The 17,205-nt window shown below is 41.4% G+C and overlaps 1 protein-coding gene across 11 annotated transcripts in view; it reads left to right on the forward strand.

The window, feature by feature from the left end:
• Window positions 1-17,205, forward strand: part of tns1b (tensin 1b) — a 158,518-nt gene that overhangs the window by 124,493 nt on the left and 16,820 nt on the right. For 8 of the 11 annotated variants that reach the window (XM_035676528.1, XM_035676533.1, XM_035676534.1 and 5 more), the window contains 2 exons: window positions 13,051-14,562; window positions 15,951-16,031. In XM_035676528.1, the coding sequence (XP_035532421.1) occupies window positions 13,051-14,562; window positions 15,951-16,031 (1,593 nt within the window). The remainder of the gene's footprint in view (window positions 1-13,050; window positions 14,563-15,950; window positions 16,032-17,205) is intronic. The other 3 variants (XM_035676529.1, XM_035676531.1, XM_035676535.1) reach the window with 2 other exon arrangements.

Raw genomic sequence — 17,205 nt, forward strand, 5'->3', positions numbered from 1 at the left:
ACTAAATGCTACACACTGATCCTTTAAAGGACAATTCACAAAATGACTGTCACTTTTTTTGAATAGTGTCCTGTTTTAGTGTCCTTGATTCCCTCCTGGAGTGTTTTTATTGGTCTCTCAGACAGCCAAAGGTCAGAGGTTACTTGGCTACCTTCTATCACTTACCATAAAGTGTTTATCCCGCACAGCTTGAAATAGGCCATGCTAAAATAGAATAGGTGTAAGTCTCCTCTCATTTTGTGGAGGTGAGCTAGTTTGTGTGTGTGTGTGATTGTTGTTGTTTGTTTGTGTTTCTCGTGTGTTCGTGTGTGTGTGAGTGTGTGTGTGTGTGTGTGTGTGTGTTCGTGTGTGTGCGCTCTCTCTCTCTGTCTAGCCCGGTCTAGGTCATCTGCCTCATCGTGTCATGTGATGATGATACTGCGGTTAAGGCTTAATTTGACTTTAATGGCATCACTCACACATAACCACAATTACAGCTTTAGCACATGAGCATAAACGCATGATGAAAGTGAGCAAGTGCACATACACAGAAACACACACCCACTTAAGAGTTCTCGATAAGACTTCAAACGTGTCCCGTAAGTAGCTATTTGTGCCGTGACTTTATTTAGTAATACACACTGCATCTTAAATGGGCTTAGCTTCCAAATAGCATTTAAAGGAACTGTTAAAAATGCCACTCACAGACACAAGAGAGAAAGGGTTTCCAGGAAACTAGAGTGTTTCCACTGTCATTTGGCTCCACGTTTGTGCTCCTCTGACAGAGAGGCTTTTAGAGCTGAAAGGGAAAAAAAGGAGAGAGGATGTATATCTTCACAAGTGTTAGTTAGAAAACAAAAAGTCTTGTTGTTGTTGGGTTTGTACTTTGTCAGGATTGCAGCTGCTTTTCTGAGGAAATCGCTAGGCTACTTACAACAAGTTTTATGCCCTCTTTGCTTATCAAGGCATTGCATAAAGCTTTAAATTATAGGGCCAATGTTTTGTTGGGATCAACATTGGGTAAGTGCTGTCTATGTGGTTGTTGGTTTCCAAAGATTGATGTTGACTTTCATTGTGTTTATTCTGTAAAAATGGCTACAGCCGCTGTGGGTGAGTTTCAGCACAGGGATTTTTGTCGTGCCTGCACCTTGCATAAACACAACAAGAAAATATGCAAATCATCGCACAAACAATTTTTAGCAAAGGACACCTCAACGTTTAAAGGCAATTTTAGTTATCAGACAAAGAGTTCGTCTCTAATGATGAAATCCTCAGTTGCCAAACAAGTCATTTTATCTAAAGGATGCCCCTTGGTTTTTGTGACCATTTGCTACCTTTTGACTTGTATCTTTCCATTCTTCCTTCTTACAACTCAATCTAGAGCCTTCTGCCGTTGTCCATAAATCTGTCTAACACTGCAGTCAGACAAAATAGCACTGCGTAACAAAAAACACAAAAGGCTGGGTTGGTACCTGTGAGAAGATGAAATGGGATACAAGAAGTCTTATTTGATTAGTGTGAATACACCTCAAAATGGTTTATAATACTAAAAACAACTCAGCAGCAACTGTCCTCTGGTATCCCTGAGTCTGTGTTTCCAAGGTAAACAATAGATTTACGTCATTCACTTAAAAAAAGTAATATACCAGGAATGAACACTGAACACAGTGCTTTGCCAGACGATGTTGGATAGTGTTGCAGTAGCCATATTCCACCTTGTTGGATGACCCTTCATTTTTCGTGTCCTCTGCTTTGGCATCCTTGCTGTGCTGTGCCAGTGTAGTGTTGTCAGTGAAATGAATGAGAGCGTTATTGTTGAGCTGAAGCAGCTTAACTCAGGACATGACCAAAGGCCAACAAGGACAGTGGTCATCGACGTGTCCGGCTTAAAACATCTGTTTCGAACTACAAAATGCATTGATTTAAAGTGGAAAGCATATCAGTTGCTTTATGCTTCACAATCACCAGCTCATTCATCTTATTTTGGCTACCAGTTGACTAGTAGTCATCAAATGTATTATTTATAATGATTTAATAATTACTTGACTTAAGTGTCTTTTACTTAAATAGAATTTTCACCTGTATCGCGCACTAGTTCTGACAGTGAAGGGTGGATACTTATTTTTGTAACTGGATATTGATAATCATTTGTGGATTGACAAACCCTTATGTTTTTGTTTGCCATTCAGTCCCAGCGATTGACTCAGGACAGAAAGACAAAAAAAATGTAAGAAAACTGTTAGTTAATATCAATATTCCAACATCTAAGTTTCTAAAAGCTAAATATTTTTTCAGCGATAGTTTTAAAGTCATTCAGTTCTTTAAAAAAAACATCAAATTAATTTAGAATTTTTGGGGAGATAAAATATATTCTATTCATTTACACAAAGCTATATTATCAGTAAATTCTGCTTTCTTTTTGTTCCCGAACCGCTTTATTAGGATGAGGATTTAGCTGTGGTAAAGCCACAACAAAAGTAGCTAAGTGTCATTTCTAAATCACATTCCCCTCTGGGTCTGAACAGAGTCTCATTTGGTCAAAACTTGCCATGTTAAATCTTAAACAGTCCTAAACTGTTTTTTACTACTTCACCTCTCTCTTCAAGCTCTAAGAGATCCTCTCTCTCCTCTGAGGAGTCGGAGGAGTTAAAGGCAGACTCCTGCGCTGGACTGTGAAGCTCTTTTGTGCACACATTCACAGGAGGAGGAGTGACAGAGAATGTCAGTGTGGGTTTGTGCATGCTGCTGCGCAGCACAGACAGACAGTCCCTAAGAGTTACATGGTGTGTCCAGCATTTCTTTGATTTCCCTTTTTTCAAGCTTTGATAGCTGTTGAAGAGTTCAGTCGTCAACTTTGTGTCCAGTTTCATCTCCTCTTTATAACGCCGGAGAGAAAAGTTGTCACAAATTCAGCAGCTGGCGTCTTTCACAACATGTGAGTAGCATGATCAGTACTGGATACTAGTAGATGTGGAGATTTGCAGTGTACGTGAAACTTGATTTTCATTTTATCGGGAAATGTACTTAATTACTTATTGACATGAAGTTATCTATTATCCGAACACTTGGCCACATTGTGTTTGATATGTTAATCTTACATGGAAAGTTTAACCTTTTACAAAATGCTTTTTTCCAGTACTGATGAGATGAACAGTTGAGGCACACTGCAGGAACATATGGCAGTCTGTTTTTAGTGGCTTTAAGGATCATTTATATTTATTACATCTTGGCTCTGTGCGACAAGTCTAAAGGGGTACAGGTGTTTAAATAAACCTCACAGGTAGCTCAAACTTATTTGGAAGAAAAACAATGAGATCTGTTATATTGCCAAACTGTTCAGTTGTAAACATCCATGCAGTTTGCAGACTGACTTCCTGGTTCAACTGTGGTCAACTTCATTGTAGCAATGTAGCAGTGTTCCCAGATCTATCAATGTTTTATGAGAGTAATAATGGCGACACTGCAAAAATTAGACCCACTTAGATATAAATAAGTATTATTATTAACTGTACATAAAGGTAATCTATGTTATTTACACCACTATAGCAAATTCTAGAAACAAAATGAGTGTTATGGATTTTTCTGTGTAAGCTTATTTTTTCATGTCCATTAAGTTACTGTTTATCCAAAGTCCAATAAGCATTTCCTTGTGTCGAGAAGTGGCAACGTACGTGTGTGTGTGTGTGTGTTGTGTGTTGTGTGTGTTTTGTTTTTTTTTTGTCACCTCTCCAGGAGGTTAATGCTTCTTCTTTGATCCCATACACATTAGTTACAGGGAGATGTCTGTGTTCCTGTCTCCACAGCCTTAACTTATTCCAACAGAATGGATAAGTTGACCATGCCTGCCCTGTTGGGCACAGACTATTAGTTGCCACATTCTTGAAGCAAGAGAGTGAGGTTCAAATGAGTCAAGTCAAATTTAAGTCTGTATTTGTGTTGCCTACTGAGCTACAGACAGGGGTGGAGTTGAGGGGGAGTTACATAATCTTGGTGGAGATAGAAGTTGATGCAACAGAATGATATCACTGCTGAGACTGTTTTGGCCCAACGGATGAGATTCAAATGGTCCGTTGGCCCAAGAGTACTTCAAGAACCAGGTGGGCAGTAAATTACCACAGACAACAGTGAAATATAGCCATTACCAATTCTAAACAAATGTACTGTTTTTATTTTTTTCTTAAATTTCACACATTAAAGTCACCAATATGGAATAATTTCTATATATCATATCAAGCATTTGACATTGAACTTCACCTGGTTCTTCAGCTACTCTTAGCTCAAAATAATTATCTTAATTTTAAGTTCCTCAGATCAACTATTGCCATAGTCACAAGAAGAAGGTCAGAGGTCAGAGTAGAACACTTGATCTGGAGTCAGCGTCTTGCTCATGGGTCCTTCAGCAGGATGCGATAGGATAGCATGAATTTCCATCCCTCAGTTGAAGGTTGAGTTCTGTTGATCCATTCTGCAGATGTTGTTATGGTAGTATGTTCCAGATGAGTTATTTCATGATAAAATTAAAATGAGATTAACTTGTACATGTCTGTATGAATTGATTCAAGTGTGAACATCAGGGTCTGGACAGCAGCTGTCCACCTCGCATGATATCTGCTGACCTGAATATTCTCGCATCTGACATTTCTCAGCCGATTCTGACAACCATTCCCTCGATGCTAAAAGCCATCCTGCTCCAAAGGATGTGATCTCATCGAAACATAGACATTGTCGGGCTGTGGCTTTGCTCCAAGAAGATGCAGAGGTGAAATGTCTGGTCCTTTGTGTTGGCAACAGGCTTCCATATCAATCCCTCAGTCTGGTCTGAGGCTTTGGGGAGGATTAGGCTGCTTTGACTCCAAACTTTGCTCAGTTCTCATTGCATAACAGCCAAGACAGAAAAATAAAGGCCTTCTAGGAAGTACTGCGTTGGACACAAAGAGAGAACAAGTGCCTTGTGTTGTGGAGTGTCCCCGTTTGGACTCTGGTTGCGGGGGCACAGGGACAGGGGTTTTTGCTAGGCGACAGCCACTGACTGAGCAAGTGTTTGTGTGCTACACCAAATATGGCATCGACTTCTCAGGGCGAAGTTATTAATCTTTGGATATAACAGAAGTTAAGTTACTAACTTTTATTATATACCAATCCTTGAAAGTTGAATTTCATCCAGGAAAATAGGTAGTGTTTTTGTACTATAGTATAATAGTGTGACTATTGTAAAGATCTTTGCAGGACATTGCTAATCCTGGGGGAGAGTGCTAGTTATCTATCCATAAAGTGTGGGAATGAATGAGTGGTCTGTTACCTCCTCACATATACAGCTTTACTCCAGCTGTTGACCAGACACTCCCTCTCCCTCTTTCTTTTTCTCCAGCCATCTTTACACAGCCAATCTGGCTAAAAATGCCATAGCAGAGCCAGGAGATAATTAATCATGTTCATTTTCCACAAGTTCGTCTCACAAGATCTGCTTTTTATTTATTTATTTATTTTTATCCCGTATTGATGTCTTTGTACTGTAGGAGGAGGATCCTTAGAAATCACTTTATCTATGTCAGCAGCAAACTTTTTCTCGTGGATGATATTTAACCAGGGCGTTTATAAGTCTGGTAAATTCAGCATTATTCCAATTGTAAGTCTAACTTTGCTAACTTAACTGCCGTTGTAGTCACCTCAAATAGACAGCAATTGCTGCCACTGTTTGAAGTTGACATTCAAATATTCACACACACCTTTTTCACTGCTTGTTGTGCTTATTATATGTAATATGGCTTTGCATAGGCACTTGTCCAGCAACTAGTCCCCTGAAGAATCAAGTAAAAGAATTAGAGAGACCAAGAGGTTCTTTATTAGGCACAACTGTCTTATTACGGGTGTGTTATTGGCCTGCGGCATCCTCCCGCATGGGTCACTTAGCTTACTAAATAGACCCCTCCTGAGCCAAGGGATGGATGGACATGGGAGATGAACTTTACAAGGAAAGAGGGACTAAGTTTTCAGCATGAACTCAAAACGCTTTCATTTGGGCTCCATTGGGAACACTGGCCTCTCCTCCTTTGTTATTATCTTTCTTTTTAAAGAGAGGTCTATTCATGCATGTGCTTTCCTGGTCTTTGTCATACAACTGTGTTCATTATTTTACAAGAAGCACTGCTTGAAAAGTAGCGTTATACCAGCCTTTATATTGCCATTTACATCTTGGCTCTGTTTTTGTAGTTTGGCCATCATTTCTATTAGGAATAATAGCATTGTGCTTAAGTCAATTTGTTGAGATTAGGGATTGTGGCGACAAGTCTAAAGGGGTACAGGTGTTAAATAAACCTCCAGGTTAGCCAAACTTACTTGGAAGAAAAAAACAAATGCAAACTGTAAAATTGCCCAAACTGTCAGTTGTAAACATCCATCAGTTTGTCTTAAAAGGATCACAAACTGGCCCAGTCCATTTTTCTATTGTGCAACCTCATCAGCTGTTTAAGGATTGCAGATGGTGGCACAAGTTCAACCCACAACCCAGATTTAGCCTCTGATGGTGATAGCAAGTGTATTCATGTGTTTCTACCCGCGCAAAGCCAGGAAGGGAGAGAGCCGGTGAGAGGTCAGGACCTCTTTATTGCACTAGTGACTCCTACTGGTTGTTTAGGGCACCTGCATGGATAGGGATGGGATGTGAAGAAAAAAAGCGATAACATCCGAGTTTAACGCCATCCCGCTCATCTTTTTGCTCTGTGTTGGTAAATGCAAAGAAGTGGTTGGTAACACAATGTGTAGGTCAGCAGAGGAATTGAGTACGAGTACAAGGGAACTGGCTAATCCAAATTAAGAGGGAGAAAATGGCAAAACGAAGCATTTGGGCTATTACCATGTGAGCCGAAGTCTCACTCACATCTTATTCTTGTATAGTAAAATGCTACAAAAACACCCCCTAAAAATGCGAGAGAAATACCTCAGATTGGGACAATTAAGGGCCCTCTTTCTACCCTCATGATCTGCTCTTCTTTCATCTCTGTCTATCTGTGCATCTCTCTTGCTTTTCGAATAGTAAAGAGTAAAAGCAGTCGTTTAGGGCACTGGAAAATTCTAGATCCCAATAATCACAATGTTTTTGTTGCCTGAAGATACTCAAAAGATTCTTGACAGTTTAACCCACTGTAAAGAATCAAATGAATAGCTCTAACACCAGGAAGTATCTGATCAAGAGCAAGGCCTGCTTGTGTCTGAAGCATTTACCAGGATCTTGATTAAAAGAAGAGCTAATGAGAGTTGCTTTGAGCAGGATCTGCATAAACTATCAAGGCTTCAGGCAAAATGAAGTGGCTCTGTCTTTGTAGTCTCTCCAGACCACAGCTAGAAAGAGTTAGCCCATCAAAGCTTCTCCTCACCTCTAGAACGAGATAGCTACAGCCAGCTCATCAGACACTCTCCTCATTTGGCCCTCAAGATTTTCCCCACGCAACCCTGCTGCTAACGACCGCTGATGACTTTTCCTGATATTCTGCTTCATCCAGAGTGAAACATAATGCTCTGCATGGATGAACTGTCTGGCTGATATATAGCACATGGTGTCTGTGTCGGTTATTTCTATGCCTTTGTGTTTGATTTCAGTAGTATTTGTGATAAATATAGTCACTATGTCTGCGTCAGGTTACAGGTTATTTCGCATAGAACTTACAAATATTGAGGCCTCGATACTTAGATATGAGAAATATTTTAGAAATTGACTTTATTCAAACTTAAAGCATATTTGTGGAATAGAAAATAATACTTCCTATAACCATACCATAAGGGCAGTGTTTGAAGGTGAACAGAACAGCCATATCAATAGCAATCAATACCCTCTGCTCTAAATCACCCTCCATTACCTTGTCCTTTGTTTCCCCAATCCTAGCATGTTTGCACTCACACACATTGATTCAGTATACTTTCATTTATATTTAATGAGCTACAGCGCAAGTGTTCATTAGGCCAGAATGAGTTCCTGTACTTACATTTGACTAAGCATTTTGGGACTATGGATATTGGCAACATTTGGCAAACTGTATTTAACTGTATTTAAATTTACTGTATATCCTGATGTGCTTCTGCACTACTGAAAATACATTTTCATAGCATTTAACATTTGACTGATATTTTGTACTGTAGACAGTCTGAAATGTGTGTAAAACAAGTCCTCTGACAAACTCTAAGCCACTTACAAGACAACTTTTGCATTGCTGTAGTTTGTCAGGTCCACAATAAGCTTTCTGTTGACACTTAATTCATTAGTCTCTCGTAGAAGATTTAATAGGCTCTTGTGTAGATCATTTACAAGGCCACAGTATTACTTTAATAGCTGTCCTTGAGCCCACTCATACAGTAAAGGTATGCTTTGTTGCCAAATCTATAGTTCAGCCATTAACTACTACCAAATATGGCACTGGGCTATACTTACTTACTGTTATCATGTATAGCTACAGAGGCTCTTTATTCTCTCGGGTAAATAAACTTTATTCTTGGCTGGCCATTAGTTGTTGTGGCAGTCAAGGCCTAAGGGAATGTTCTCAGAAAATGTCTCATCATTGCTTTTTATTAATGTCACACTTGTGGCCAGTAGACATGGACCCCCAACTGTTTTGGAATCCCCCCCCACACACACACACACACACACACACACACCCCCACAGTGTAGCACATGGTGTGTTTGTCCATGTAAGCTAGAGGAGAAACATGCTATTTCCGCTGTAAAGGGGGATCTATTGCCACAGAGGTCAGAGCTCAAAGTTTAAAGATCAAGAGGTCACACAGTTGCACCATCTGGCTGACAGAGCTTCAAAATATCTGGCAGCACCTTCCGTGCAACACTGCGTGTTTTGTAGTTCAGTTTTGAGCTATGTTCTTGTATGTCTGCAATATCTTATTTACTGTCTAGACTTGTACGCATGTGAGCAAACCGTTTGAACACCTTATACTGTTATACTGCATCTTACGAATACGATGCGATTGTTTTCATTTCTGGTCTGTCTGCTTCTGTTTTATAAAGCATTTTGTGATAAACCTGAGAATTTTTTTGCCCCTCTAATGAAGAGGGGTCATTCCAGACTGGTTAGACATGGTTCACTCTCCCCTGCTGTTGTAGAATTAGTAAGGGCTATGGGGTCGAGATCGCAGACAATCTCCTCTGACTAATGTGCTTGGGATCACAGAGCAAGTATTTACCTCCTGGGGAGTATGTAAAAACACACACCGAAGTGCAAACACACAGTCTAAGACATCACTCATACATATGCCCTTTCTTATCACATGAAGGAACGCCGTCAGTTTATTTGCAGAGGCTTACGCATGTGCATTTCAACCAAATGAAAACAGCAGCAGACATAGCACCACACACAGAAGCAGTCTCAACATAAATAGTCTGCTTGCCGTAAAAAAGGCTCACCAGTGTAAAGTGACAGATTAGATTTCCTGTAGTACAAATGGGGATTCTGTGGATCGCTCATCAGTCACGTCGTCTCTAAAGTGAAGACATGAGCTAGTTGAAGAAGGCTAACTAAATTGGGCTTTCATTTGATGTGAGAGTGGGACCATAGCACAGCTGGCCTCATCACAGTTGATTACCATCATCATCATCACTGAAAGAATAGAGTGAGGGGCCAGGGGAAGGATGTGGGGGTAGAAAGAGAGAGGAAGAGAGAACAGAAGAAAGACAGAAATGAAGAAAGTTGGTGTGACAATCTGTGAGTCAAATGAAGGAAAACAGTAACACAGCACAATCCATAATCATGTAACTTCTGCTGAATGTGCTTGAACAGACATTTGAAACCGCACTTGTATGTTGTGTATGCATTGATGCCTTTAAATCAACAGTAACATAAATCAAGTTCCTAATGGATGTGAAATTATGTTTTTTTTATTTGATTTGAAATGTTAGTTTTGTGGACGCCAAAGTCACATGATTGTTATCAGCCAAAAAGACAAATGTGGTTGTTGTCAATTGTTCTGGATTGTGGTGTGCAATAGTAAAGTGACTGTCCTGCATATGTAAATGTGTACAGATGGCTATAGGTGATATGAACTGGACCACAGACTGAAGAGCTTTCCAACTGTGGGAAAAAGGTTGTGTTCTGTGTGTATGTGTGCATATGTTGCATTTGTCCTCTACTGTAAATCATCTTAGTCTGAGTTTATCTATAACTTTTTTGGTCTTTACCAGTCCGACAATGAAGCCCTCTGATATTCTATACCAGTTAGATCAGCAGCCCCTTAATGGATTCATCTTTCTATTTTTTACCCACTAAGCTTCTCTGTTTTCTCCATCTGCCTGCAGCAGGGTGGAGTTTTCTCCCTGTTTCCTAGCTTGGAGAGAGCTCGTTAAATGACTGTTGTTGGACGAAGTAACGCTTTCCATTACATGAGTGTTTTCGACACCACTGGGATAAAGGAGGGGCATCTCTGTGTATGTGCATAGGAAGGGCTTATTTCTACAAATGTCGGTATTGGCCCTATGTTTTTTAACTATAGCATGAACAAATTTAATTTGCTGGATTTATTTGTAGACACAATTATTGGAATAAATGATCTTTTATTAAAGCAAAAGCCTTTTTATTTGCACAATGGGGGTGGGTTACAAACTGTACCTCAAGATAGTAGATGTGTGAGAAAGCCTATCTTAAAGGGGCTGATGTCATTCTATCAAACACTATCTATACTAGGATTTCAATGGCCCTTCACCGCCCTCCTCCGACATACACCGTCAGACAGGCTGTTGCGACAGACCTCCCACATACGCACACACAGCAGGGGCAGCCTTTAGACTAGTGAGAGCTGCTGAGCAGCCAGCAACAACAGTAGCCATCCTGCTCTGGCCAGACAGCTATTCAGGAGAGGGAGGAGGAGAAGGAACGGTAGCCAAAACCAACTCCCCCAACTCCTGCTGTAATCCCTCATGTCCCACCCTGGGGGCTCCTCTGCAGGGCTTTTCCCAGCTTAGATTGGGACTGTACCGCGTGCACTGCTCACACAGGTAGGGAAACCTCCTCCTGTTGAGGTGTTTCTGCTATTTCATTTGACAAGGCTTTGATTTACTTTGAGGTGACTTGTTGAAGTGTTGTAGATCAGGCGTTCAAGATGTGAAATCAGCTGAGCTGTGTGACTGATCATCCTAATTCCGTGAGTCACATTTGGCTACAGGGCAGGTGATTATAAAGGTACTGAAATGGAGAATGTTAGTGGGGCTCTTCTTTCACGACTTATGTCTATGTTTATCGGCATGACGGAGGCATTAAAAGTGTGTGTGTGTGTGTGCGCGTGTTTATGCTCATGTGGACGAGAATCCATGCACAGCCCCTAACTTGATACTTAAGCAATTTCATGAGCTATATAAATGTGTAATGATGACTTGATTTGGATCCTCCTGTCTTAGCAAATAACTTGTCAGAGGAGACAACATTGACTTTTAAAATGTGAACATTTGCATCATTTTTTTGGCCATGGTGTGTGTATACATTATGGTGGACAACTATATTGAGTATTGATATACTGAGCTGATATACTGACTAAACCACAGGTATAAACACTGTCCAACTAGCATGCAATACTACAACAGGCCAATATAAAACTAGACATGCTACAAGCTCTCATAGCCTCTTTTTCCTGAATGTGGTCCACCAATGTACCAATCAGAGTAAACGCAGTAATTGATTAGTAGCTATAAACTGTCATGTTCTGTGGCCAAGAGCGTTTTATACCCACCAGCAGCCTGACAGTGCAGTCGCTACAGTGCGCCATTCCCCTGGCAAGGTGCCCTGGGGCAGCCAGGGAGACCTTGTAGTGCCCAGCTTGTGTACACCCACTAAGCTCCATTACAGAGCCCTGTATTCACTAAAGCTGAGATGAAGATATCTATAAGTTAGAGAGACACAGACAGCTTCTTTGTGCAGCTCCATTCCCAGCTGTAGAATCTGATTTGGTTATCAGGACATGCCTCATCATGGGTTATGAGGTTTCTTGGGAACTTAAATGGACAGTAGAAGAAGAATTATCTGACATGGTATGGTTTTTCTCTTTGCCCCCCTCAAGTACGCATGACCACACAAACTGTTACTAAATGTTGTGGAGGATGTGAGGTTGTTGTAAATTACAAAAACAGACATATTTTTATAGGCTTTGATCACATGGAAATATTGGTCTGCATTGGTGCAGTGTTGCCTGTATGAAAGAATGTGGATGAAAACAGAGATTACTTGATGTAAGCTTGTGTGTGTGTGTGTGTTTCAACCTTTTCAGTGGGACTCGCAGTATGTTGAGCTTTTGTTTTGCTTTGGGTTTTGGAGGCCAAGAAAAGCCTCCAGGCCTTCCTTACTCAGTGAGGCTGATTTTCCAGTGATGACTAAATTCTTCTGATTGGGGCACCCTACTTCCTCTTCACTGGACTTGGGTGTGGCTATATGTGAATGTGTATGTGTATGTGTGTGTATGTACAGTAAGGTTACATGTGCAATTGTGTTCAGTGAACACAATCTACAATGCATTTCCATCTGAGTTTAAATTAGCGAATTGGTAGATTAAAAGTCTACAGTGTCCATTTATCCAACTGTTCTCTATATCAGGTTCTCCTGTTCATAGTTATGGGGGTCATAAGCAAATAAAATCGACAACTGATCCATAAACTATTATGTATTCCTCAGGTGGCACAGATTAATACAATTGGCTAGAGAAAGTGCAAGGCAGGCTCCTGTGATTTCATAGTTTTTCCACAGTGCATGCCACAGACTCTGCTCATTTCCTGAAGCTGGTAGAATAGGTGGACATGAGCCAGTGTTTAATTTAACTGCAGCTGTTTTGGCCATGCCCACAATCTCCCAATACCCCTGCTTCACTCAATGGTAGTTCCTCAGTCTTTGCTTCTCAATGTCTTGATGAATCCTATGTGCATATATTTAGAGGATTACAAGTTTAGTTATGTAATGGCCAAAACTACTATACTATCAATATCTCTCTCTCTCTGGCTCTAAAAATACTTCAGCAATTGAAACTTAAATGGTTGTTGATTAACACATTTGGCTTAATCTGATTCTAATGAGCTTCTGTCATACTTGTTTTTAGAAGTCATCCATACCGAAGGACCCCTTGACGGCAGCCTCTACGCCAAAGTTCGCAAAAAGGAGTCTGTGGAAGGAACAGCCACAGCGAACGGCCTCCCACCCACTGCTGTCGAACATGCCCTACCTGCGGTTGACCATGCTTTGTCAGTAAGCAGCGACTCAGGAAACTCTACTGCCTCCATCAAAACTGACCGAACTGATGAAGCGACAGCAGCCCCTCAGGCCACAGTGAGCCAATCACATGTTCCTGTAGGTGAAGAGCTACCCTCAGTACATCACCACGCCCCACCTGCACAACAGCCAATCAGTCCACAAGAGAAACAGGAACTGGAGCAGCTGTTGAGTGGCTTGGAGGGGCCCATGCATCGACAGGGCTACCTGTCCACCCCAACCTCTACTGTTGGAGGCATGCTTCACTTGGTGCCTGCCCAGGTCCATGTCAATGGGCACAGTAGCATTGACCGTGAGACAGACATTTTAGATGATGAGCTGCCTACCAGTCAAGAGGGCAACAGTGTGGACAGTTTAGGGACATTCTCCTCCACGGATGGTCGGGCTACACCAGCTGATCTTTACTATCAGTCTGAGTCACTTATCAATGGCCAGGACCACGTGCCATATCTGGAGCGCAGTGTCCCAGAAAAGCCTCTGGAAACTATCCAGCTAGAGGCTGGCATATCCAACAAACCAGTCACTTTTACCCATAGTGATTCAGCCCCATCCTCGGGTAATTATATGGCTACCCAGAATGGCAATTTGTACCGTTCTCAGTCATTTGGTGCAGAGCCAAACTCTATGCCACAAGCTCCCACCCGCACCACCAGTAGCAGGGAAGCCGTCCAGCGTGGTCTCAACGTTTGGCAGAAATTCGGTGTACCCGAGGAGCCAGTAACTGAAGGCCTCACTTTTAGTCCACCTTCTTCTGTAACAGTGATTCCCAGCCACCACAGCCTCCCACAGTTCCCTCATCGCCACAGCGCCTCCCAGCAAGAAATTGAGCAATCTATTGAAACCCTTAATCTTCTCATGATGGACCTGGAACCAGGCCGTTCACTGGTGCCAAAGTCCCAAAGTGCTCCACTGCGGGAAAACAGTGTTGTAGTGACCACTCAGCCGTCCTTCTCCCAGAGCCAAACCAGGCCCTCCTATCAGGCTGATGCTGCCATTCATACCAACTTTTCTGGCCCCCTGTCCAGCCTGGCCAGCCATTCATCATCGGCTCAGATGTCACCTGGGAAACCTAGTACACCAGAGCCTGCACCTGTCCAGGGATCTCTGAGTTACACATCTGAAATGTCTGGAACTGGACCTTCCTCACAAGCCTCCCCCACTGTAGCTGGCCACATTCACCTCAAGCCCATCAACGCTTACCCACCAAGCGCATTGTCCCAGTCTGCAGAGGTCTCTGAGCCCCAAAGAAGCCCTAGTGCGGCCTCAGCATCACCCCAGCCGAGAGATAGTGAGCCAGATGAAGTCTTCAACGTTGAAGGTCTGGTGGCCCAAAGAGTGGCGGGTAAGATTTAACATTCAGTTATTTCATCATCATAATACTTAGCTCCATTTGTGACCTCAGCACCTTTACTAAAAAAGAAAAAAATGTAAGAGTGCAGTGCCATAGTCTGTGGGAATATTGGATTTAAACTTTGATTTTGCCTGTGGCAACCCTTTCATAATTGTCAGCAAACTGTAGACCTCTTAACACCTGTACACCTGAAGATGCAACCTGCTGCTGAAACACACATTAAATTTTTTATTTAATTCATAAGGTTTGTGTTAGGAACACTAAGTATCAGACTGCTGAGGACACAGATGTGACTAGCAGACCTTCACTTTACCTTTTACATAGCATGATGAGATCGATAAAAACAGTATGTCATGTCATGAAATTGTTTAATTCTCATTTTACATACAGTTCTTGCGACCCCTTTCTAGGGTCTGTGTGATTCCTCTGGTATAAAGATTTGTACTTTGATGTTGGGCAGGCCTTTACAGTCCACTTATTGTCTATATAGCTCACACTCCAAAATTCTCCCATGAGCTTTCTACTATAGCTTCTCACCCAAACACAATATTTCCCTCCTTTATAATTGTTGTTATTGTTAGCAGAGACAGCAATAACAACTCTGTTGTTTAATGATCTTTGCTGATGCTAAATTCAAAATTACATATTATTGATTTTACCACATTATTTGTACCAGTTGTGTGTAATTTTTTTTGTTGCCTCAAATGTAGGATAGAACATGTACAGAACAGTAATGAAGATGCCATCAACCATGCACTGTACACACATCTCTCTTGGAAAACATTGCTCCGTCCTTATCTCATTTCCTGAATGTCACCTCATCAGTGCCCATCACACAGGCTCAAACAGGAAGTTTTCTCTCCAGACCAACAGGTTGACTGTCCCTAGATAAGCACATCAGACATCCTGCAGGGCAGCAAGAAATGAAACAAAGTCAACATAAAGCAGTGTGATAGCTGGGCCGTCAGATAACAAATGCCACAAAGAGGTTTTCAAGAATCAACAATATGCTTCACTTCACTTTACTGCCATTTAAACGTAGAGTCAGTTGTTTGTATTATGCGATTCTAAATGCTAACCATCATTGCAGATTTGGTTAATGTTGTGTATTTTTGTGTGAAGTAAATGGGACCCACTTTAGATTGTCTTTTAATTCTTGTATTATAGAAATCCTCCTTTTTCATGACCTATTTGGAGACGGTAAAGACAAAACTCTGTCATTAATGCTTTAGGAACAGGAATGAGCATCTTCTATATACATGGAAAATATCCTTGTTCTCTTGTCCTTGTCATAGGCGGGACCTCATCTTTCTTGTTTTCCTTTTCCTAGTTTTGTTATCCTCATTCCTCTTTCTCTCATCGTTCATCTGTTTACCCAGAATACTCGGCTCGTGTCCAAAGTGTCATCCCCAGCATGACCTCTTCTCAGTCTGAGCACCGCCGTTCTCACTCTCTCTCGGGTTGGTTCTCCTATCCTGTCCGACAGAACACTTAAAAAAATAAATAAAAGGAGAGGTCCTTTTTTCAAGTGTTCCTTCAATACAAGTTCAAGTCTGTATCTGCTTTGCGTTTGAGTGTGGTGGTCTTTGGTTTGCAATGAATGATTTCTTTTTCTTTTTTTTCACAAACGCTTTCTCGCTTTTATACATAACACATTTTGTCTGTCATCATTGGGTTTGCAGAGCCGCAGCATTCAACTAACATTGATTCCCCTCTGCATATATACTCACCCTTCATCACTGTTTGTTCTGAGTTGCAGTTTTCTACCTCAAGGTTAGGGAATTACCTCAACTGTGGCGTAGAAAAAAAAAAAAAAAAACTCCAATTGGATAATGTTAAAGTTTCACAAGAACGAGACAGGGGAAGCACAAAGGAGGCTCTGTCCCTTGCCAGGAGAGTGCATGTCACAAGATCTATTTTGCCAAACTCAGGGAACAATACCGAGGCCAGGATACACTGGCCTCATTCAAGGCAGCTTTTTTCACTCGCACTATTTTGAAGATTTACAAAGCCAGACAAAGGACACCAAATCTAGGAGAGAGACCACAGTCCTAGTTGGAAACATCACTAAAGCTGTATGTGTCCACTGGGAAACAGCAACCACAATGCAGACAGGATTGTTCTGTTTAGGGCCCTGGGTTGTCAGGGGCCAGTCTGGCCTCATTACCGCAGACAGCAATATCCTTTTTAGTGATGCAACGCAGCATCAAAGTTAAATGGTACAGAGTAGATCTTGGAGTGTAGAGTTGGGATGAGGTCAAATCTGCAATCATGACGTTTATCTCCTACAAGTTGTATTAAAACAAATTTCATAGTGTGTTTTTAAAATACCAGATTATAAAGAAACTATTAAATACAGTTCTCTTATTTATCTGAACTGATATTTCCAGCAGAGCAATCCCCTCACTTACCGATTAGATAACCTCTCTTATCAGGTGTACACATATGGAGAACATCTGTTTCCTCCCCTGAAAAAAAAAGAAAAAAAGAAAGAGACGACCTATCAAGTTTATGTTTTTGGAATCAACTCCATGCTTATCCACATGATGACTAGATTTTAAATGGCTGAGAAATGTCAGTCCTCGAGAATCTCCAGCCATCCCAGATGGAAACCATTAGGCGTCGCTAGGGCAA

This window comes from Morone saxatilis, unplaced genomic scaffold (genome assembly GCF_004916995.1).
Source record: "Morone saxatilis isolate NCDOM2014 unplaced genomic scaffold, NCSU_SB_2.0 Contig5, whole genome shotgun sequence".
NCBI classification, from domain to species: Eukaryota; Metazoa; Chordata; class Actinopteri; family Moronidae; genus Morone; species Morone saxatilis.